The 25,367-nt window shown below is 41.8% G+C and overlaps 1 protein-coding gene across 1 annotated transcript in view; it reads right to left on the bottom strand.

Annotated features, from left to right (window-relative positions):
* Positions 1–762: 762 nt before the first annotated feature.
* Positions 763–25,367, bottom strand: part of LOC110077784 (neurotrypsin) — a 39,007-nt gene continuing 14,402 nt past the window's right edge. Inside the window, exons 5-15 of the mRNA XM_072994962.2 lie at positions 24,500–24,672; positions 19,364–19,511; positions 19,023–19,201; positions 16,052–16,193; positions 14,703–14,899; positions 12,871–13,018; positions 9,273–9,466; positions 7,790–7,868; positions 5,997–6,119; positions 5,022–5,302; positions 763–2,639 (exon numbers count right to left, since the gene is read on the bottom strand). Coding sequence (XP_072851063.2) covers positions 2,329–2,639; positions 5,022–5,302; positions 5,997–6,119; positions 7,790–7,868; positions 9,273–9,466; positions 12,871–13,018; positions 14,703–14,899; positions 16,052–16,193; positions 19,023–19,201; positions 19,364–19,511; positions 24,500–24,672 — 1,975 coding nt within the window. The 3' untranslated portion in view covers positions 763–2,328. The remainder of the gene's footprint in view (positions 2,640–5,021; positions 5,303–5,996; positions 6,120–7,789; positions 7,869–9,272; positions 9,467–12,870; positions 13,019–14,702; positions 14,900–16,051; positions 16,194–19,022; positions 19,202–19,363; positions 19,512–24,499; positions 24,673–25,367) is intronic.

Genomic DNA, 25,367 nt, shown 5'->3' on the forward strand with positions numbered 1-25,367 from the left:
TTTTTTAAAATTTAATTTCAAATGTCGGTTCATTGTTAATCACAATATTCCAGAATTCATTGTACCATTCATGTGGTTGAAAATTCCAATTGTTCTTCCAGCTTTTTGCTATAAGTAATCAAGCAGCTTTTATCATGTTTATAATCGTTTTTTGAGTTATTTATGTCATGGTTATCTATTAACAGTAATAATACTATTTTGATGATGCTTCAACGTTCACTTTCAATGTTTCTCTAATTACCTCTCTGTTTAATCTATATGCAGAACCTATCACACAGAAAGTTGGATTAAATTCAAATGAAGGAGAAGTGAAAATTGTTGAAAGGAATATCAGCAATTTAAGTTATACAGATGATACCATAGCATAGGCAGAAAATATAGGCAGTTATTTGAAACACCTCCTGATGAAGGTGATAGAAGAAAGTGCAAAAGCAAAATTATGGATGAACATTCAAAAGCAAAAAAAAAAAAAAGACTACAAGAGAATTATATAATTTGACAATGAAGAAAAAAAATGAAAGTGTAAAAAGTTTCTCTGTACCTTTGTTCAGTCTTTGATCCAAGTAGAAACTGTGGTCAGAAGTCAACTGAGACAAGAAAGAGCAGTTTGAACGATCCTCAGAAATTTAAGAATGTTTTGCTGGAGATCAAAGACAAGATCATGCGTGCTATGATATTCCCAATTATTACGTACAGATGTGAAAGTTGATCATGAAGATACATGAATGGATTGTAGATCAAATGAATCCCAAACTCTTCGGAGAAGAAAAAAAAGAAAGAAAAAAAAGAGACTATACTGAGGCTATTGCACTTTGGGCACATTATGAGATGACAAGAAGTAATGAAAAATACAACAATGCCAGAAAGAGCTGAAAGCAGTAGATGACAAAAAGTGAACATGAAATGGACTTTGAATGACAGAAGCTATTGCCTTTAGTTTGCAAGAACTGAGCAGGGCAGTTACTGACAGGATCTTTTGGAAATCACTAATGAGCAGTATATAAACAAATGAACTGAATAAATAATATGGTTTGCCATAAGTTGGAAATTAGTTGATGATGCACAGACACAAAAACCATGTTCAAAAACACTGACCAAATTACAGGTGCTCATCCCAAATAATGTGGAAGGCTTTCAAGGACACACATAAACAGCACTGAGGTGGTGGCTGAGCAGTTCCCTGTATCCCTTCTTATCTAGGACTATAAATATGGGAATGAAACAGAAGAAGGAAAAGCACCTTCTGGGTAGGAAAAAACCTGCTCCCTAAGCAGACCACAGGAGCAAAATTTCTTCATTTCTTTATTTAAGGATGACTGTTCTTCTAGTGAAAATAGAGCAAATAAAAACACAATTGAAATGGCCCTCCTCTTCCAGAAGGACACGGCGTTTTTCCTCTGGCCCTGCCTTCAACAGAACATGGAGTTAACCCTATGCTTTAGTGGAGGTATTGGGATCCTCTAGCAAGCCCCAGAAGTCCCCTCCAATCCTCGAAGAAGAGAGTGAAGCAAGAAGGCAAAAGAGTTGCAGATTCAGTGCTGTGGTTCAAACAATTTGCAGCTCTCTTACCTTTTATGTGTGACAGGATACAGTCAGCTAGCTTTGCAAGGCACTGTGATAAGTGAATTTTGCTGCTCCTCTGTCTGCTTTGTACCCAATTTAACAAATAAATAAATAATTTTTTAAAATATCTATTTTCTCAGCTGATTGCAAATCATAATTTGTCGATTTAGCAATGGCAAACTACAGTTAATTAAGCTTTCCTTAACTATGGTTTGGTATGATACCTACATTGAGCCAATACTGGTCTTAGTACCTGTTCAAGAAGGAATTGCAAATTGAAAAAGTGAGGGGACAGAGAATGGGAGTTCAGCTTATAAGATCTGGTGCAAAGAGCATGGAGCTGTCTGAATAGCATGAGTATAGCTTCTGTGCAAAAGCAATAATGTCAGAACACTGTAATACATGTTTTCCTAGCACAGTCATGGAATACTGGGAATTTATATGGGAGTTTACAGTGGTTCCGAAGGCCTCTTATCTCGTGCCCTGAAGACATGTGTTGACTTCATTAGAGAGACTGATGTTGCTGCTGCTTGTTATTTAGCAAACAGGACTTTATATAAATAAAATGACAGCTAGCCCACAAGATTTTAAAAAATTCAATCACCACCAGTGGCCTGAAGTCTCTTGTTAGTATCTATTTACAAACCTTCTCTGAGTACCAATGGATACAACAGACACCCCCCCCCCCCATGGAGACAGAATGGGAATTGCTGACAACAGTTTTAAATTCTGCTGAGTTAAGCAACAGAAACCCTTCTTTGGGTCTCATGCAAGTTTAGTCACCTTCATGATCCATGGCACAAATCTGCTGACTTTTGTGTAAACACCAGGAGAGTCTTTTCGCCCACATCCATAACCCCAGGATGTGATCCCTACAATTACCCAGCGTCCACTTGATTGTTGACACATAAGTGGTCCCCCACTGTCACCTTGACAGCTGTCTACCCGGTTTTCTTCAGAGAGGTTGCCAGCACATAGCATACGATTACTAAACTTCTTCCCATAACGGAACCTGCATACACCCCTTGGTAGTAAGGGTACTGAACCTTGAAGTAATGTCCTTGAATATGATCTCCCTAAAACAGAAACAGATGACAACTAATATAGCTCAGCAAACAGAAAGCAACCATTTTACCAAACTAGCATACAAGTCAACAAACAACAGAATTTTTCATTTTTAGGAGCTTCCTATTTTACAGGAGAAGAATGTTAATGTGATTAACTCATTCTTTTAATGAATTTGTAATGGTTATTTTCTGAAGAAGAAAAAAGAAGTAGCAGTATTTGAGGACTTTGGTACTCTGAAACACAAGTTATGTATTTTATGAATAACATTGATTTATACCAAAATTAATATTTTGTGAAATTGGCTTTAGGTTTTCACTGGGTCCAATGGGTCTAGATGGGGTCTGGGAATACAAAAGTATATCCTAAGCTAGCGTAACATATCTGGTGTTGGGTATAAAACCTTGAATTATATTGGCATCGAGTCATCATAGTCAAGACTATGATGGTCAAAGAAGCATTCTCATTCATCTGCAGGACTCTAGTACTTATGCCAATGCAAGTATGATGGACTAGAGAAGGTGGGGGGCAGGGATGTCAGAGAGAGCAGAGGCTTCACATGTGAGATCCATGGATCCAGGATACTGTATTAGTAAACAGTCTGAGCAGTCATAGAACAAAATGTGGCTTCTAGATGAAACCAAACCTGCCAGTCCTTTTTATCTACTTGGGATGAGTAAACCGTTCATAGTATCCTACGGAGGAAAACTGGCATGTAGTGGTTCTTGTGCACTATTCAGGATTTAACCATCTTCAAATGACACCTAGATTTTTTTTTCTGCTTTCAATCTACTAATCATTGTAGAGGGACTTCGAAATAATCCATGAATAGTATGTGATCATCATCTGCAGAGGCTGTGCCTCATCTAGCTGGCTGCCAAATGGTCATATTATTTGTGTCCATCTGGATATATATCTCTTAAACCTTGCAAGTATGAAAAAAGAAGCAGAAACCTGTATAATTTAATTGATGTGTCATTGTATAATGCCTTTCCTATGTTTCTTCTTCAATACAGTCCAGCAAACACCATTCATATTCACATACACACAGTGTGCACATCATAATATTTACAGTTTGTGAAAATCTGGATCAGATGAACAGTGAATTTATTTCAATTAAGACTGCAACTAGACAGTCAAATATTATAGGATTGCTGCATGTGCAAAACAGATGAATTTGCTTTTTAAAAACTGATCATACGATGCAAAGGCCAATTCGAATCAGTCAAGCCCTTTTTGCTCCCAACATGGAGGTTTTTTTCTGCCACTGGAAGCTTCTCCTTTTTCAAGCTGGAATAATTTGAACAGACTTTTCCCCGTGCAATGAGTTATTTCATTCTCCCAAAGGACAGGCTATTTTAAGCTGTATTAAGCTGTGATGTTTTGGACAGTAGGAACACCCCCCCATGATCTTTCTCCCTAGCTGCCCTGAAGTATTTTTTTAAAAAATAAACTGCTGAGTTAACACTAGATCACTTTACCACTAAGTTCATTTACTAGTTTAGCACTAGATCACCTCTGCATGGACAAAAAAAGGAGACAAAAATCAATATGAAATAGAAACAGCTCCAATGAATTACAGCAGACTACTATGCTTCCATGGTATATGTCTGTGTATTTTTATGTTATGGAGAACTTTGGAAAAGTTCGCCAAACGCCATGCCACAATTTACATAGTTCACCAGCTTTCAAATGAACTATAAAAGGAGAGACAGAGATTGGCAGATGATGGGATCAAAAGGGGTCTACGGATCAAGCTGCATCAGATTGACAAGCCACTATTCACACAATCTGCAGTATCCATACAATCTAATCTGAACAGAAGCATAAAACGGGCTGAGAAACAAGCCATAGCAAAGCCAAATTGCTCCAATTCAGATATGACGCAGGTTTGCCAGCGTCATCACAGCCTACCAGAGGTTTCAACCAATACATGCAAAAATCACATTTTGGGGGAATGACTGTAGAGATCTCTCTCTCTCTCTTTCTGCAATGGAAAGAACAATGCAGATTTATTGCCTCCTCACCATTGACATTATCTCTTATTTGCTTCCCCCCCCCCATTTTTTTTTTTTTGGCATGCATGTACCATTTTCCATTTGGCCCAGATTCAAATTTGGCATGGGTTTGGTTCCATGATCATTGCAGGTGATTCCTTTGATTTTTGTGTTAACTTTGTTAACAACTTTGACGGTAAGGAGGCAATAAATCTTCACTGTTTTCTTGACAGCAAAAGAAAAGAAAAGAAAAGAAAAACGAAAAAGAAACCTTGGGGTCTTTACAACAACCCAACTCCAAAGCTGTCTTTTGCAAATATGAAACCATGACAAACATATTCTAGCCCCTTACTATCTTCTATCACGTGAGAAATGACGATGGGATAGCTCACATACCGGTATCTCCCCAGCCAGATATGACGCAGGCTTGTCTGTCTATGGCATATTTCTCTTTCCTAGCAGGCAGGCAGACGGGACGGACATGGTGACTGAAGGAGAGACACTTGCCCTTTTTACCCAGCATTCTGACTAGGGCAATGTCGTTATCATTACTGCTTGACTGGTAGTTTCTGTGAAGGACAATCTTCTCCACGGGCAGATCTCTCTCGTACTCATCTTTCACACCAGTATGGTAGTCTCCTACCCGGAGGAGGTAACGTCGCACGTCCACACCAAACCTGGCCATGACAGAGTAATCATTAGAATCATTACCTCTCACTGGACACCTGAATTTTCTTTTCTTCCTCAATGTTAATCTGCCTTCCTCAACTTACGGGGCAAGCTTCTTTCATTATAAGCCTGTCCTTATGTTATTCTGTAAAGTGCCATCTCAGTCAAAGAACTCAGAAAAGACGGCCAATCATGACACCTTTGTGTATTTAATGTGAGTATCTTTGGAGTTTTTACAATCTTGCATACTTTAGTAGGTTTGGCTGGGAGGTGACAGTCAATCTATCCAGTACTAACCAATCATTCCCTTCCTGCTTTTGAATTGAAAGACAGCCCCACCTCTCTGTTCTGTGTCTTTCCCCCTCTCTTGAGTCTGTTGAAATCTGTGGGAAGCAGTCAGTTATGTTTGTCAATTTGCTATTCACTGTAAGTATATTAAACATTTTTATTCTTTCTCCTACAAATTTCTCAAAGTGATTTACTAGGACTTTAAGTGCCAATTAATGAGAAAGGGGTGGGCTACTCTGGGGAATTTGAAGCAATTCTGCTCTGTGAATCCCTGCACTTCTGCTGCACAGCTCAAAGAATTTAGCAAAAAAAACACAAAAACAAAATTCTGCGACAACACATTCCACAGGTGCTTGTGGAACAAGCATGCCTTCACACTTTTCAGCACTTTTTATCTCTCATGCGGCCTGTTACCTTTTGAAGCAATGTGCAGCTGTCACTACCCAGCAATTGCTGATCAGTGTTGCTCCACAGAGCAGACGAGCCTCTCTGTGAAATCCCTTCAAACGTAGCGAGACTTGCCATGGCCAACCACCTCTGAAAAAGAAATGGGGAGCACTGCAAAAGGCAGACAGAATGGGAAGCCGGATGAAAGTCTATCATTGGAAAGCTGGTGCTGTTTTCCACTCCACCTTTTGCTAACTTGGATTCTTGAGTAAATGAGCTCTCTTAATATAGCTTACTTGGGGTACTTTCTAGAATAACATGAATGATACCAGAAAAAGTGCCTACATTTCACCGTACTGCTAGCAACACTGATATAAGCCAGTTATACTCTATGCTGCACAAATACACACAGCAAGAGCTATCAGACGTAATTTATTATTAAATGCTAGCAAAATAAACAGTTGTGGGAAATGAACTGAATACAGTTGCCTCAGTCCTACATCATACCACTGGCAGAGATGAAAGAGCAAGCCTGTGTCTTTTCAGTGTACAATAATATTTAATAAAGGCACATCCTATTTTCTTCTTCTTGACCTCACCAATCTGTCTGTTCCTGGTTTGTTTGTTTTTTGATCTGGTATTTTGTTGTATAGACATACACTTTGCCACACATTTCTGCTCGTACTGTTGGATTCAATTAGCTTCCAACGTGGCTTGCTGTCTCCATTTCTGAGTTACCTCCAAAGTTTGCACCATCTACAAAATATCACAACAGTTGAATGATGACAGGGCTACTTCTATTAGTGTACCAGTCTGAATGGATGAAAGACACCTGATGTCATGGATACCGCTCAAGCAGCGAGGAATAGATCTGACACCATGTCCAAGGTGTAAACATGATCATGAAGGGCAGCCATTCTCAACGGGGGCCATTTGGCCCCCTGGGGGGCCCTGGCACATTTGAAGCGGGGCACAGACCGGAAACCATTCTTCACACATCATCGTATAAGGTTCATTATGAGATTTATACAATCACGATTCAACCTATAATTCTTTCATATTGTGTTTTTGGGGAAAATAAAAGCCAAGAATGGCTAATTAAGGGCATGTATCCTTTGCTGCCTGTCTGGCTGCAGAGTACATGCGCACAAGCGGCATTAGGACAGTGGAGGCAGCAGTGACTCAAGGTGTTACTCAAATTGCCACCTCAACTACCAGGGACACACCACTTGTCCTACTGATAACTTAGGAACAGAAATGACAGTGTTGTTCTTATTGTTCCTGCAGTTCATGGTTGGTGATGTGATGGTAAATTTGAAAGTGCAAGTGCTTATACTGACAGTCCCCGTAGCCCTTCCCCCCATAAGTACAGTTCAAAATTGCAGGCAGATGGACATATTTATATCCACAAAAGAGGAGCAGGTCTTCGGTCAAGCTAATGCTTCTTAAATGCCCATTCACGACTTGATGGCCTCAAATAGGGGCAGCTTGTCACAATATAGCATTCCTGGCAAAATTCATTTTCCTCCCAGCTACTATGAGAATTATAGGTAAGCTCAGAAGGAACAGGCAAACCTGGGAAGCCGATGGATGACATCACAGTCCTTTGCTACTCAGAAAGTGGAGCTCTTGCTCCACTACTGACAGGACAAGTCAACAGAGCAGAAAGAGACAAGGTTTAGAAGACTGAATGATCTTCGAATCTTTCTAAGGCATGAGGCTTCACAATAGACGTGAAGTGTTCAGGGCTGCCCGAAATTAGTGTGCACCAAACCCAGATATAGGGGCTCTACCTATCGGAGGAACAAGAAGTGAGATACCTGAGAGATTTGTTTCCGCCAATTATCCTTTTTTTGCGATGCTGTAAGAGACGCAGTCCACATGTGCCAAACGTTGTACCTGGCAACAAATCCAAAATGGTTGAGCAGAGACCCTCACATTACAGTTTCTTTAGAGCTTTCTTTCTGGGCAGAACCCACATTATTATATTCCTTGAGTCCTTCCATGGATCTGTGGTTCTTAATCATTTCGAAAATATGTATAAGGAGAAAACAAAACAAACAGCCAAAAAGTTGAATTACTTTACTATCATTAATGTTGAGTTTGGAAATGTTAATAAAGATTTTAATAGATTAAACACCAAAAAATGCTTAGAAATAACAGTTGATGTTAGACAAAATGAAAAACAAAATATGAAAAAAAAGAGGTCAAGATCTGGTGAAGCATTGGGGTGTTTCCAGAAGATGTTTCTATTGTGCCACCCCACTCTTTCATTCATAGAATTGCACAGGATGCGTAGATTGTAGTTTTGCCTCCCCTATAGAGAGCTTGGAACCTTAGCTTTAACATTAATTTGCTTTGTTAATTATTAATAAATCCAACAAAATTGTGTGGTATTTTTAACATTAGTAATGGAATTCTTTTATTCATTTTGTTATAGTGAGTAATGGACCTACATTTGGATCCCTGAAGCTTGAAATGTTATGGGGGGCCCTTCACAACCAGCAGCAAGGTCTGGTTGAACCACTCATCTTCTTCAATGGGGTTGTTCCACAACAGATCACCACAATTTTTTTTTAATGTGGAGTAAAGTCGCTTTTGGGGCCCCTCTGGGATTAGGGGTCCTGAAGTTTAAGCTTAATTGTTTCTCAGTCAACCGGACCCTGTTAATAGTTAATGTTAATTGTTCCTTTTTGAAAAAATCATAGATGGTCTACACACTGGGGCTCTTTTTCAAGGTGAAACTTTCTAGGGTTGGAAATATGAGCTCCCTTCACTGCCAAACCTTCCCAGGCTTTAAACAGCAACTTATCACTGATTAGAGATAAGGTAGAAGAAGAAGAATGAAATAACAAGCAAGGACTTTCTATATGTTATTCCAAAATGTATAAATATAAGCTTTAAAAGGTTAAAAGTATGTCTAATTTATTTATTTTATCTTGTTTTTTAAAAATCCAAACATAATTAACTTACTGTGTTATTTTTAATGTCATTTCTAAATTCTGCCCATGTTTTCCCTTTCTTTGTCCTTTTTTTTCCTTCCGCAAAAATAGGTTAAACAGGAAGGGTAGAATTGTCATACGGTGTCCACTACTAGTAGCAGTAGAGCCCTCCATCTGGAAGCACACCCCAGGGACCAGAAACATAATAATTCAGAATTCCGCAACCATAAAAACCAAACTTTGGAAGGTTGTTATAAATTTGATCTAAAATTCAAATACACTCATAGACAGGCAACCATTCGTTGTTAGAAAAACTGTGGGCACATATGCTGGTCAGAAGTTACAGACGAACGCAGCTCACCTGTGTTTATCAAGATGGTTTCCTTCTCACAGATCACTCCAGCATCTCTGCTGTGCCAGCAGTTGTGAATGCCATTTTCCTGGAGGAGGCATTCCTCAAGGGTACGCTCAGTGCCCTTGCACTCCACACTGTTTAGATGGATAAGTGCATGTCCTTTGCCTCGATGAGCCACTGTTTGGGCTTTGGCAGCATCACTGCAAAGAGGGAATTGGTGAAGCTAAACAGGAAGTCACAGAAGTCAAGCCTATGTACTTTGGCAGGCCTCTCTATACATATAACTGTAGATCAACACATGTAATTCAGGCCATAGCATGCCACTTGGAGAAGGCAAGGCACACTGCACCAAAACTCAGGCAAAAACTCTGACACAAATACTATAGCACTAAGGGTCAAATCTTTATACCAGAAAGATCTGGATGTCCCGGACAACCCAGATAGTGTGGTTGCTGACCTTGAGCCAGACATCCTGGAGAGTGGAGTCAAGTGGGCCTTAGAAAGCATGGCTAACAACAAGGCCAGTGGAAGTGATGGCATTCCAGTGGAACTATTTAAAATTTTAAAAGATGATGCTGTTAAGGTGCTACATCAATATGCCAGCAAGTTTGGAAAACTCAGCAGTGGCCAGGGGATTGGAAAAGATCAGTCTACATCCCAATCCCAAAGAAGGGCAGTGCCGAAGAATGCTCCAACTAACGTACAATTGCACTCATTTCACACCCTAGCAAGGTGATGCTCAAAATCCTACAAGGTAGGCTTCAGCAGTATGTGGACCAAGAATGCCCAGAAGTACAAGCTGGATTTCGAAGGGGCAGAGGAACTAGAGACCAAATTGCTAACATGCGCTGGATTATGGAGAAAGCCAGGGAGTTCCAGAAAAACATCTACTTCTGCTTAACTGACTACACAAAAGCCTTTGACTGTGTGGACCATAACAAACTATGACAAGTCCTTAAAGAAATGGGAGTCCCTGACCACCTTATCTATCTCCTGAGAAATCTATATGTGGGACAGGAAGCAACAGTTAGAACTGGATATGGAAACACTGATTGGTTCAAAATTGGGAAAGGAGTACAACAAGGCTGTATATTGTCCCCTGGCTTATTTCACTTACAGTATATGCAGAATACATCATGCAAAAGGCCAGACTGGAGGAATCCCAAGCCGGAATTAAGATTGCTGGAAGAAATATCAACAACCTCAGATATGCAGATGATACCACTCTGATGGCAGAAAGTGAGGAGGAATTAAAGAACCTCTTAATGAGGGTGAAAGAGGAGAGCGCAAAAAATGGTCTGAAGCTCAACATCAAAAAAACTAAGATCATAGCCACTGGTCCCATCACCTCCTGGCAAATAGAAAGGGAAGATATGGAGGCAGTGACAGATTTGACTTTCTTGGGCTCCATGATCACTGCAGATGGTGACAGCAGCCACAAAATTAAAAGACGCCTGCTTCTTGGGAGGAAAGCGATGACAAACATTGACAGCATCTTAAAAAGCAGAGACATCACCTTGCTGACAAAGGTCCACATAGTCAAAGCTATGGTTTTTCCTGTAGTGATGTATGGAAGTGAGAGCTGGACCATAAAGAAAGCTGACCGCCGAAGAATGGATGCTTTTGAATTGTGGTGCTGGAGGAGGCTCTTGAGAGTCCGCTGGACTGCAAGGAGAACAAACCTATCCATTCTGAAGGAAATCAACCCTGAGCGTTCACTGGAATGATAGATCCTGAAGCTGAGGCTCCAATACTTTAGCCATCTCATGAAAAGAGAAGACTCCTTGGAAAAGACCCTGATGTTGGGAAAGTTTGAGGGCAAGAGGAGAAGGGGATGACAAGATGAGATGGTTGGACAGTGTCATTGAAACTACCAATGTGGATTTGACTCAACTCCAGGAGGAAGTGGAAGACAGGAGGGCCTGGCATGCTCTGGTCCATGGGGTCACGAAGAGTCGGACACGACTTAACGACTAAACAACAACAACAAGGGTCAAATGAGACAATAAGCTTAGCGCACAATTAGAAGTGCTGCTTGCTGAAATGGAGGTATGTGTTTGTCATGGCACATGACTCTATGTCCTGCAGTATGTGTTGTTTTGTGATTGGTCACTGATAAATAAACATGGTCTTAATTGTTTTTGTGTTAAATGGGCTTAAAGTAGGGCCTGCAGTATATTTTACTACATTTTCTGTGTTTTAACTGGATTTTGACTGTTTTAATGACTAGCTTTTACTACTAATATGTTTAATTATATTTTAATATTCTATTTTATAGTGATTTTAATTATGCATTTTACTTATTTGTCAGCTGCCTTGGGTTGATTTTAGGGAAAAAGGCAGGACAAAAAAAAACTAAGAAACTTAAAATCCATTAAATATACATACTCAAAATCCAATAAATATAGTTCTTATAAAAATCTAGACTCTCTCAGACATTATCATTACTTTGAACAGCTGATTTATTCTCATTCCATTGTATATTATTGAAGATAAAATTAAAACTATTCAAGAATAAATTAAATTGATTGAGGTATTTACTCAGTAGCTCTCAGATCAACATGAGGATCCATTACCGTTCAATTTACTTAATGTCCTTGTCACGGCATCATGGTTAGCAACCCACAGTCACAACAGGTGCATGTGATCCATGGAGGGCTCCTAAGAACAGATCTACATCACATAGAGATAGCCGTTTGATTCAATTTCAACTGCTATGGCTATAGCCCAGTGGTTCCCAACCTTTTCCTAGTTGCACCCCCCTTTTATAACAGCTAAGTAACCTGTGAAACACCCACCACCACCATGGTTGCATAAAAATGGCCTGATTTTCATACATACATATATATGCTAATTTTAATATCTGGCTCCCAAAGGTCAAGGAAGAAATTATTTATTAAGGGCTACAACACATGTCAGGTGACCTGCAACCTCCCAGAAAACAGTTTGTGATCCCCTTTGGGGGGGGGTCACAACCTCTAAGTTGGGAAACACTGCTATAGTCTATAGAATCCTTGGCTCTGTAGTTGGGTGAGATGCTTTGAATTATCTGCTGTTGTCCTGGGCATGATCCTAAGGCTCTCAAGTGGGCAAAGAATTCCAAGTCCTCCCTTCCAATTACAAACCCCAGTTCCATAGGATGAGGCCATGGCCGTTCAAGTGGAATCAAATTGTGATGTAGATACACCCTCTGGCTGAAAAAACCACTGGAAGGGGATGGAGATGCTGCCATTAAGGGAAAGCTGAATAATTTTGAGAAAATGACATTAAGTCTGAGAGAGTTGGTGGTTTGGGAACAAAAACACTTCCTGATCTGGTGAAAAAGAATTCACTTTTCAAAAACAGACTGGAAATTAATTGTTTTTATGCTTAAAAATACATGGTGGAACATTTCCTATTTCCGTTGAGGGCAAGTCATTGAGATGTTTGCCACTGAATTTTGGTAGCCAACTACACTGCTAGTTTTCACAGTTAGAACCTTACAGCTATAGTGAGTTATTTTCTTACTCAAAAAGCATTCCTCAGAATAGTCAGTTATTTACCATGAACCTGCCTTTGAATATGCCACCCTCCAATTCTAAACATCAGCTTGCAATCCAAGTACCTGTAACCCAACTGTCTGCAAACAACGGCTGCTTCTCTAGCTGTCCAGTCATCATCACAGATGCTGCCCCACTGCCCATGTAAGAAAACCTCTACACGGCCTTCTCTGGGACTCTCCCCATCCACCAGCCGCACAGGGAGTCCTGCAGAAGATGGGCAGAAAAGGAAAACAAGGACAACTTAACCCAGCAGTTTGTAGGGACCGTAGTACAATATAGTAGAAATGAGGATTGGTTTAAAAGAGTAGGGGTAGTATAGCTGGCTGAATAGGTCAGTGATTTAAGTATCTGGCTGAAGAGCCAGAGATTGGGAGTTCAGTTCTCTGCTGCGCATCCCAGAAGACCCAGCCTGTGTGGCCATGGGCAAGCTGCACAGTCCCAGGGCACCCCCAGAAGAAGGGAATGATAAACCACTTGGGAGTATTCTCTGCCTAGAAAACCCTGGGAAGGGTTGCCATAAGTCAGAATTAGCTTGATATCACCCAATGTTATTATTATAGGGTAATATCATGGAGAAGAATACATCTATCTGCTAGTTGTTCTGAAGTATGAGCCTACCTGGCAGTTAAGATCTAGCCAGGGGGCCCTTTTGAAAGAGCCATCCCTCAAGGAGGTAAGAGGGATGGCTTGTAGACAAAGGGCCTTTTCAGCAGCTGCCCCCAGACTATGGAATGCCCTCCTGACTGAAATTCGTCTGGCGCCGACGTTGATGACATTTCGGCGCCAGGTCAAAACCTTCCTGTTCCAGAAGGCTTTTAATTGAAATAACATCAACTGTGGGTCTTGATGGCAATTTTAATTGTATTTTAATCATTTTATCTTTTATTGTATTTTAGTTGAATTGTAATTGTTGCAAGCCGCCCAGAGACCTTTGGGTAGAGTGGGCGGCATATAAGTTAAATAAAATAAATAAATAAATAAATAAATAAATAAATAAATAAATAAATAACTAAACAAGCAAGCAAGCAAGCAAGCAAACAAACAAACAAACAAACAAACAAATAAATAAATAAAGTACTAGCCTCTTTACTCATTTGTCTGAAGAGATTAACAATCAAATGAAAAGTATGTTTAGGTCATGTATTGTAGCAGTGCTTCCTTAAGCAGTGAAAGACGTCTGTTGTCCTAGTAATGAGCTTTGCTCACCTCCATACCTTATGCTTTGTTTTGTGATCGTTCACTGTAATTTGTGATTATTGAAGCACTTGTCTCTGAAGAAATTGTATCATGAAGAAATGGGCCAATCACATAAATAAGCAATCCCCTTAATGTCTAAGTTTGACTGTTAAGGTGAAAAGCAAATCTGAAGTGAGAAAATGTAGTATGAACACTTACAGACACATCTTCTCTGTTTTCCTTAAGGGCTAAACTAAGTACGATCTTTTTACTTATTCCATTGGCATATAAAATGGGTGTACTTGATTTTTACATCAAACAGTATGACGGGTGGAACCTTGCAACTCACCAGCTTCCCTCCCCATGGTCTGTCACTCTGGACACTTTCCTCCCAAGCCAGATGGGAATTAGAGCCAGCCTGGAAGAAAAGTGCCAGAAGCAATGAAAGAGAGAAAGTGTGAGATTAGTGCTGCTCATCTGCTGAACAAGGCAGGCACAACAACAAGAACAAACGAACATGATTGCCCTTGTCATGACTACTCTGGCCTGAAATAATTTACTCAAGCAGGCAGCCAACCACACAGTCTGTCTAGTAGCTGCATTATGTTAAATGCAAGTACTAAAGGCAGGACTGTCCCACAGTGAAGGGTGGGCAGCACAACATGCCTCAACACCAAAATCTCACCTCCTGGGAGAATTCGTGGCCGGTACCCTGTCACCTCTTCAGTGACCTTGTTGCTATCCGGGGAACAATGGACTCCCACATCCTCTTCATGCGAGCAGTCATGCTGACCCCAGTTGCTATGGGGACAGTCGAAGAGAGACAACTCAGTGCCTGTGCACGCCACATCATCCAGTAAGATGAAGCCTTGGCCAGAAGCAAATTCTCCCTTAGATGCCAGCCTGGCAGGGCCACTAAAGGAAGCAAGTAAAAACATTAAGGGACCCTCTTCTCAGAGCCTCTTCCAGAAAGCACCAGCCTTAACCAGCAAGCACCCAGTACAGTATTACTGTGAAGTGAACTCACAAAGCCAAAGCTGGACAGCTCCTTCAGGTGTAAAGTACCTGAATTATGTTGGCTTGTTGTCTGTCATCCTATGTCCAAGACTGGTGATTTTATGGAGGGGGTAGGGTTCTGTTTGTTTTGTTTTAATGTGTTTCATATGGTTTTAATATTTTAGCTGTATGTTTTATAATATTTTGTAAGCTGTCCAGAGTAGCGGCATGCTCACTAAATGGATGGGATATAAATCTGAATGAATGAATGAATGAATGAAAAAATAAATAAAGTAGATTAATTGCCATGAGTACATCCCCAAGGAGCATGACATGGAAACAGTGAACTACTATAGATACATTTCCTTAAGCAGTCTTGTAAGTATATTTGCACATACCTTGACAGAAGGTCAAGTCTCTATAGAAAAGAAGGGTATGTGAACACAGAGGCCGAAATCCTGTTGCTTAGTACAGTAACTTGCAACTAGAGTAGGCCCATTGAATCAATCAGGATTTGGTAAGTGAACCCTTCTGTGAGTTCCATTGATTCAATAGGCCTATTCTAGTTGCAATTTATTGCATAAAACAGCAGGATTTCAGCCAGAGTTTTAGAATCTGACATTCCAGTTATAGAACTTGCTAATGGTCTCTCGGTGAATGTCTTTGATTCCATCCTCAGGTAGAATATAAATTGTACTCTTGATGGCGTTTTAATATTTGTTCAAAACAGAAAATTTGTGCCAGTTCCACAAGCATCTAAATGCTTGGTTTTAAATGGCACTCCATGACTCTCTGTTAAGCTGCTAATGTCAGTTTTTAATTATACACAAATTGATTTAGACATCACACTAATTATAGTTAAGTAAATCCAGCTGTGGTTTGGTGTGATGTCTGATTTGACAAGCCACAGTTTGTGACCAACAACCAAGCCAGAATCAGAAATGAGGATGTGAAATTAGATTCTAGAGATAATTCATTATCTCTGATTTGATATGATTTACCCACAGTTGAATAATCTAATATTCTTCTTGAAAAACAACAACCCAAAATAGCTATTCTCTTTTCACTTACCTGAAGCCTAGCTGTCTGCATGCCACCTGGGCAGTGGCACCTGTCCAACCATCATCACACACACAACCCCAGCCTCCATTGTGATACACCTCCACCCTTCCTTCATTTGGATTGTAGCCTCCTGCTAGTCGGATGGTACCTTCTGGTAGAGATAAGAGGTATGATAAATAAGGAAGATTCCTTTCCTACCATTCTGTCCTCTTTGAAGACTGCAACCCCATATCCACAGTCTCCCAGAACTGTTCTTGGCAGGAACAATGTTTAGACTTTGTACCTGTTGCCCAGCGTTGACAAAAACGACAGTAATCTCTGTTACATTCAGCTATGACATCACCTGCCCGTCACTGCTGAAGCTGTGTGTCATCTGCCAATGGCATGATGGGACATAAGGGGTGGAGCTGTTGTATATAAGGGGAGTGAATGGTGTGAGAGGTTCAGATAGGGCCAGATAGGGCTTTGAGATAGGGACGGTTAGGGCTTGGAGATACTGTGAGATAAGAACTGTGCTATATAGTGAGGGTCTGTGAGAGTGTGTGTGTGATTGTTATATTATTATAGTGATTAAAGTATTATTTATATTCAAGTGATTTACCATTCCTTTTGTTTGTATACAATAAACCTAAGTTTTTATTTTGAAATCATACTTTGGCCTGAAGCTTCATTTGAGGGAATGGTTGGTGGCAGTGGAAACGAAGAGTGATTGAGTGTGACGTAACGGCCCCTTAGTGAGGCATAAGGTGGCTGTTACAATCTCCAGTACCCTGGTGGTCTGAAACACTATGGAATATTTCTAATGAGGAATAGTCTAATATTAGAACACAATGGTTACAACCCAAACCAGGCTATAGACTTTAAAATCTCAAATGGATTTGAGCCACTTTCCTGTAAGGAGCAATCAAGTACCACTGCTTAATGTACACGTGGTGGTATCATCTCTGCATCTGAAGCTGCCATGGGCATTGCCAACATTTTATTCCCTCTTTCCAGTCCCACCTGTTCCTGTATGGTGTGCTATTCCTATCTAACAGTCCACCTCAGGTTTCTATCTGTCTGCTAAGATGTGGATGTAATAATCATATTACTCAGCATGCATGCACACCAACACCCACACCCTTGCAGCAAGAACAGGAGGTCTCAGATGATGGATGCAGAAATGTTTGAAGCACACAGAATTCTGCCACTGTAGATGTGCTTTGTGTTGCTATTGTTATGGGGCACCTGTTCAGCCGCTTGGGCTGGTATAGCACTCCATGAGGCAGACCTCCATGAATTTAAATATAATGACATATAAAAACTCCAGTCTTGTTCTATGCTCCCATCTTCCCAAATCACCAAGAAACAATCAATTGGTTCACCAGTGGGAGAATAAGGAAAGTAAAGGAAGAGGAGGGTAAATCTTGGATGTTGTTGGAGTCTGCTTGACTGAGAAAGCATGAAAAACTTTAGGGGGAAAGTTGGCATGTGTTTTCAGTGTGGGTTTCTGGTCGCGAAACATAGCAAAATGAACCACTGAGAAAAAAGTAGGAAGATAGCCGAGTGTTTGGAAGCAAACACTCATTAAACTTCATACGGTAGTTTGCGGAAACAACTGTGTCTGGAAGACCTCTATTTCACCTGTTTGAATAGCTTACTGTGTTTATTTGGAGGCCAGGCAGGTTTTAAAGCATGCTAGAGGAACACCTCACTGTAGAATTCTGGAAGACATCCCTGCCAGCAAACATCTCGGTCATCAGCTCTCTAGGCCTGAAGGCTAATAAAAAGCTGAATAATAAATAGGTGGAGGAAATAACAGTCAAGCAGCATCTAACCAATTTTTGCACCTGAAGTAGCAATTCAGAATTTTCGATTCGCAAATTAGAGTCTTTAATGGGGGTGTTAAAAGCAAGACAATGGTATGTATGTGTGTGGATGTATTCACACTTGCACCTCCAATTTATTATCTACTGCCTAGAATGATGACCTTGTTTCACCTCATGGTAAAGAGGAACTGACTATACACTACTTTGCAAAGTACTGAGGATCTCACCTTCCATATATTTTTGCTTATAACCACCAGAGTTTCCTGTCAGTGTATCTCTAGCTTTTCTTCATGTTTTAAGCCAGGTGAGGATGCAAGAGGCCTGTTCTGTACACGTCACTCCCCCTGCTATCCTGCTTAACTTCCTCTTCCCTTTTAATTCGCCTATCATTCTATCACAGTGCTTTGCACACAAATGGAAACCTAACATTTGTAAGTGATAAGAGGATTGACTAGCAGCAACCATATAAAATACTGCGAGTCAAATTTTATTCACTTATCATTTTGTATTGCTCGTTTTTACACTTCTGATTGAAGATTGTGGATTTATATGCCATTTTTCTACAATTCCGCTCCACCAATACATTCAGGTAAAAGGTAAAAGTAAAAGTTCCCCTTGACAATTTTTGTCGTGTTCGACTCTAGGGGGCGGTGCTCATCCCCGTTTCCAAGCCATAGAGCCAGCGTTTTGTCCAAAAACAAACTTACGTTGTCACATGGCCAGTGCGACTTAGATACGGAACGCTGTTACCTTTCCACCGAGGTGGTCCCCATTAATCTACTCGCATTTGCATGCTTTCGAACCGCAAGGTTGGCGGGAGCTGGGACAAGTGATGGGCACTCACTCCGTCACGTGGATTCGCTCTTACGACTGCTTGATCTTCTGACCCTGCAGCACAGGCTTCTGCGGTTTAGCCCACAACGCCACCATATCCCCTAATACATTCAGGAGTAAAGAATAAATCTTCCTGCCTGTATTTCACCAGAAAACATAACAATCACGCTGGTTTCATACATGTAGGGAATGTGAACCCTACTGGCAGTCTGACAAGGTACAGTGCCGACAGAAATTTCCTGCCTTAATCAGAACTAGACCAACAAGAAGGGGACCGCTAGGGGCTGTTTGTAAAGGGGATAAATATTTATTGGAGAAGTGCTAGAGGGAGGACATACCTGCCAAGGGATCGCAGGTTACCCCTGCATCTTCAATGTGGTCACAGTTGTGCTCTCCCCAGCTACTCCTCTTGCACTGGTCCAGGGAAAACTCATTGCCTGAACACCCCACTTCATCCAGGAGGATTGGGCCCGAGCCTTGCCCAAAGTAAGCCCAAGACACAGCCTTTGGAGTTCCACTTATGAGAAAACAAACACAGGTACGGTGACGACTGATGCAGTCTGTTCATAATCTTGTTTACTCAAGAAAGAGAATGCTAGTTTCAATGTGATCTACGGTGGCAGTTTTACATTCATAAATGTTCTCATGAAAAGAGATAAATATGCAAATGACCAATTACCTGAGGCCCAGCTGTCTGCAAACCACCTCAGCATCCTTGTCATCCCACTGGTCATCACAGATGGTGCCCCAATAGCCATCATGGTAGACTTCCACTCGGCCCTCAAATCTCTTTTCCCCCCCTACTAAACGAAGTGGAGACCCCACACCTGCTCTTCGGAAAGCATGAAAGAAAGAAAGAAAGAAAGAAAGAAAGAAAGAAAGAAAGAAAGAAAGAAAGAAAGAAAGAAAGAAAGAAAGAAAGAAAGAAAGAAAGAAAGAAAGAAAGAAAGAAAGAAAGAAAGAAAGAAAGAAAGGAAGGAAGGAAGGAAGGAAGGAAGGGAGGGAGGGAGGGAGGGAGGGAGAGAGAAAGAAAGAAAGAAAGAAAGAAAGAAAGAAAGAAAGAAAGAAAGAAAGAAAGAAAGAAAGAAAGAAAGAAAGAAAGAAAGAAAGAAAGGAAGGAAGGAAGGAAGGAAGGAAGGGAGGGAGGGAGGGAGGGAGGGAGGGAGGGAGAGAGAAAGAAAGAAAGAAAGAAAGAAAGAAAGAAAGAAAGAAAGAAAGAAAGAAAGAAAGAAAGAAAGAAAGAAAGAAAGAAAGAAAGAAAGAAAGAAAGAAAGAAAGAAAGAAAGAAAGAAAGAAAGAAAGAAAGAAATCAGACATAATCCTCACAGTTTGGAAGCTGTACTTTCAACTTTTCTAAGAAAAGGGACATGAGAGTGGATGATCTTACGATGGAGCATCCTTCTTCATCATCAGAGCAAAGCAGGAATTGATCCTTCCAAATGGACTGGTTCAATCTCCTTACCAGCACTCCAATGCATTTAAAAACATTTCAACAAATCACATACTAAATTTTTTCATGCTTTTCATTTACCCCCCATCTCAAAAGACAAGCTAAAAGTGGGGACAAACAGCAGTGGGGCAGGGGGATGAAAACTGACAAGGTCTCCAAATACAGTATATGTATTCATAAAGGCTTTCATGGCTGGGATCCAATGGTTGTTGTAGGTTTTTCAAGCTGTTAAGTCAAACAGCCCAAAAACCCTACAACAACCATCTCCAAATATAGTCTGGAAACTCATTTTGGATTGGGGTCCTCATGCATGTCCGGAGGAAATGCACTAACAATGAGTTAGAGCAGTGGTTCTTAACCTTTGTTACTCGGATGCTTTTGAACTGCAACTCCCAGAAAACTCAGTCAGGACAGCTGGTGGTGAAGGCTTCTGGGAGTTGCAGTCCAAAACTCCTGAGTAACCCAAGGTTAAGAACCAGTGAGTTAGAGGGTTAACCTGTATGTTCCAGAGAGCATGTAATTAGAAAATGGTGGTGTTGTTTTTTTCAAGTGCAGGAAGTGTTTTGATTGTCAGAACAGGAGCTTTGCGTACCTCCTGTAATTTGTAAAACAGTTTGCTTTGTTTTGTGATTGATCATTAGGAGGTAAATACAAGCTTCATTTTCAAGTCTGATTTCTCAGATCCAAAGGTCTGCTACAATCATTTATCTAGAATACTAATCCAGAGACCTTTGGGTAGTGTGGGCGGTATATAAGTTAAATAAAATAAAATAAAATCAATCAAACAAACAAACAAATAATGTGATTAGGTGTTAGGGCCCTCAGCCGCCCTTCCTGGCTAGAATGAGCGATTCGGGTGGTAGATTTTGGTGCTAGATATCGAGGTCCTAAACCATTAGGGCTTTATATGTCATCATTAACACTTTGAAATCAATGCGGAAACAAACGGGCAGCCAATGTAGGGCAGCCAGAGTGGGGAAAATATGCTGACATTTTCTCACCCCAGTGAGAAGTCTGGCCGCCGCATTCTGCACCATTTGAAGTTTCCACATCAGTCTCAAATGTAGCCCCACGTAGAATGCATTACAGTAGTCTAATCTCGAGCGCATGGATCAGAGTGGTGAGCGCCCCAACATCAAGATAGGGACGCAGCTGGGCAATCCACCACAGATGGAAATAGGCAGAGCGGACCACTGATGCTACCTGGGTTTCCATGGTGAGCGCCGGATCCAGATGGACCTCCAAGCTGCAAACCTCACTCTTTGTGGTTAGAGTTACTTCCCCAAAAGAGAGGGAGTTTCCCAAACCACCAATGGAGGGGCCACCCACCCTCAGGACTTCCGTCTTGTCCATGTTCAGCCTCAGTCCATTCTGCTGCATCCATTGCAGTACAGCCTCCAGACAGTGCTGAGGGACGGAATGGCATCCACTGTCGTTGGAGAAAAGGAGATATAGAGCTGGGTGTCATCAGCGTACTGATGGCACAAAGCCCCATACCCTCTGGTGACCCACCCAGTGGTCTCATATAGATATTAAACAGCATTGGGGAGATAATCGAGCCCTGCAGAACCCCCACAATTGAGATTCCATGGGGCTGAAATACAGTCCCCAAGTTGTACTCTCTGAGGACAGTCCTCCAAGAAGGATTGGGGCCAGGCAAGCACCAGGCCACAGATTCCCAACTCAGAGAGCCTTCCTAGGAGGATACTGTGGTCAACGGTGTCAAAGGCAGCTGACATATCTAGGAGGACAAGCAGAGACATTTTGCCCCTGTTGGCCTCCTCAGCGGGTTCATTGAACAGGGTGACCAATGCCGTTTCCGTACCATGGTGCAGCCTGAAGCCCAACTGGAATGGATCCAGGGCATTGGTTTCATCCAAAAGGGCCTGGAGCTGGTCAACCACCACCCTCTCTACCACTTTACTAAGGAAGGAAACATTGGTGACGGCCCTATAATTGCCAATGTTGTCCGCCATCAAACTTGGTTTCTTCCTTATGGGCCTGAGTGTCTTCTTGAGGGCAAGGGGAACCTTGGCGTCCTGGAGAGACCCATTAATTATTGCTGTGGCCCATTTGGTTGTTATAGGCCTGGCTGCTTTGATTAGCCAGGCTGAGCAACGGTAAAGGGAGGAGGTGCTGGCATGACAGCAGTCAATCACTTTGCCCACCATATCTGGCATCACAGCTGAAACAGTCTCATTGGGCAAAAAGGGAGCGCTGGACGTCTCTGCTCAATCTACTGTATTCAAAAAAGGAAAGAACTCCCGGTGGGTGGCCTCCACTTTAGATTTTTAAAATGCTGCAAATTGGTCAGGTGAAATACTAGTAGGAGGCCTATCACTTAGACCAATTCTGGATAGATCATGGACTATATGGAAAAGTTCCGCCTGCTGATTTGAAGCTTTGCTTATCCAGACAGCAAAGTGAGCTTGACTGGCAGCCCTCACCTTAGTAAGGTAATGGTTAGTCACGATCCTGACAACTTTCCGATTATAATCCATCGGGTTCCGTCTCCAATTGCACTCTAGCCTTCTCCTGTTTTGTTTCATAGCTCACAGTTCCTGGTTAAACCAGGGCGCTGGACAGGCTCTGCAGTGGAGAGCGCATTCAGGAGCGATTGTGTCAACAGCCCTGGTGGCAAGCCAACCATTGACCAGAGCCTCGACAGGAGGGCCAGTCAGATCAGCTGGAATCCCTCTCATGGAGTCCTGGAATACAGTGGTGCCTCGCTTAACGAGTGTTTCGCTTACCGATCTTCGCAAAACAAAGCTCCGACGATCAGCTGTTCGGCGGACAAAATGGCCGCCGGAAGCCCCAAAATGGCCGTGCGCAGCGTTTTCGCGCCCTCCCCTTGCTTAACGAGGGCGCGAAAATGGCTGCCGGCCATAGGAAACTTCACTGAACGGTGAGTAAAGGAGTCTTTTGGAACGCATTAAACGATGTTTAATGCGTTCCAATGGCTTTCCCTGTCCCGTTCAGCGATGTTTCGCTATAGCGAAGGTTAATCTGGAACAGATTAACCTCGCTATGCGAGGCGCCACTGTACTACAGTATCCAGTAGCCTTCGAGGGCAGACCATTAAAATCGGTCTTTGCTCCCTACGAGGAGGGAGAGCCACTGAGAGGTTGCATTTTATTAGGTGGTGATCTGACCATGACAAGGGAACTGACATAAGGTCAGTTACCATCAGACCACATTCACTCTGGTCAGTGGAGAACTCCAGGTCTATCGTGTGACCACCCACATGGGTGGAGCTGCTAACATGTTGAGACATGTCCAAGGAAGCCATGGTTTCCAAGAACTCAAGAGCTGGAACAGAAACCTCTGCATGGATACTGAAATCACCCAAGACCAGAAGCCTCGGGGATTCCAAAAGTGTCACAGAGACAAAGTCTGCCAGCTCCGATCTTTAAATGATGGGAGCAACAGAACTCTGCCTTGTCTTACCCCTTGGCACTGTGCTGTTAATTTTCAATATGAGAGCAATCTGGGAGAGCTGGAACACAGGGAGACAAAGGGGCACAGTTTAAACCTGCCTGCATTATGTACATGTATTTTCTGACTTTGCACTTCCACTCCATCATATACATAAATGAGGTAATAGAGAATATTGAATGTGATAGGAATAGCTGCCCTATCACACCTTTTTAGGGCCTTTAATGATTGCAACAAAAGTGAGACGTATATTTTCCGTGTATTCCACAGAGCTAAAAGTGACATGAAGACATCATTGCACTTGGGAGGTCCGCATACAAGTCTCTACTGAGCCAGGAAATTCAGAGGTAACCTTGGGATAGTCAATCTCACTCAGGTTGACCTACCTCACAGGGTTATATGGGAAAGAAGTGGGAAAGAAGAGAAGCATGTACATCACCTTTCATTGTACCAAAAGTGAGACATAAATGTAACTAATTACGTAGTGACTAAAATAGTTTAGGTGTGACTAAAATAGTTTGCACAACAGAAATGAAACTATTGTCAGCTGCAGAATGCTGCTGATTTAAGATTTCCTTCACCAATTTTGGAGTGCATCTGAATTCATTTCATTGCATAAGAGTTGGGCACATCCTGAAAAAAAGAAAGAGTGCAGTATTTAATTAGCAGCAATATGCCTCTGACAATTATGTCGTTCTTATTGTGCAGGCAGAGGTGCACAACAGTCTTTTGGCCTGTAAGTAATTCATTACAGTCCATTGGTATCTTTGGTGAACAGATTCTGCAGATCTTTGTAAAGCTTCAAAAAACTCTCTGAACAGAGACAATAAAGTGGCAAAAGGTCCGTGTTATGCCCTTTTCATCTTTTAAAAACACATTGCCTCTTGCTTGTCATTTTGGTCATCTAGTTGTGTTTGTTTTCAATTTTACCTTGAGGTGGAACACAGTTTGCCACCGCAGCTCCCTGGAGGCAGGTGCTGAACATCTTTTGGTAACTGCACTGCAACAGCATCTTCTCATTCCCTCTACAATTGGCAGACTGCAAGTGGATGGGTAGTGAGTCCAGGCCAGAATGGTTCTGCTTTTGGGCTGTGCCAATCATACTGTGTGAGAAACCAGAAAATGTTATACCCTCCCTGACAATCATAGGCAAGGTGAGACTTTCGTTTCCTTTGGCCATCTTGTTGGTATTGGATCTTGTTACATACAGCACTGATGTTACCTGTCTGTCATGGGTTTGGAGGGAAAGTTCCATCCTATGGGGAGTGAAAGGCGGGACATCAGGAGGAGGGGCTGTACTGTATATATATGTGGAGCGTGTGTCACACTGAGAGATGCTGAGAGACACTGGGATGTGACGAAGCAGCAGCTGGGAAGAAGAAGCTGTTGTGGGAGTCTGTGTGTCAGACAGGGTACTACTGTGTGTCAGAGTACCAACCTGATAGGTTCAGGTGTCTGTTGGGTAGCCAGAACTGATAGGTTCAGGGTCTGTGCTTCAAGTTAAGGGTTCTGTGTGAACCAAACTGTGTGTATGTATGAGTGAGAATAAGCCACGTTACTTTATCTATTCACCTGATTGTTTATTTTTCCCTGTGTATATTTAAAATAAACCTTATTCCTTTTATTGTTTAAAAATCCATCCCTGGTCTGTGTGACTTCTTAAAGGGAATGGTTGGTGGCAGCTTAGTGAACGTGTGGCAGATCCCAGTAGGTCTGGGTTTGTCACATTGATTGGTGTCCAGCGTGTGGGATACGACTGGTCCAGTTGTCCAGCGGTCCAGCAAAGCCTTGGCAAGTG

The sequence above is a fragment of the Pogona vitticeps genome, chromosome 3 (assembly GCF_051106095.1).
Source record: "Pogona vitticeps strain Pit_001003342236 chromosome 3, PviZW2.1, whole genome shotgun sequence".
NCBI classification, from domain to species: domain Eukaryota; kingdom Metazoa; phylum Chordata; class Lepidosauria; order Squamata; family Agamidae; genus Pogona; species Pogona vitticeps.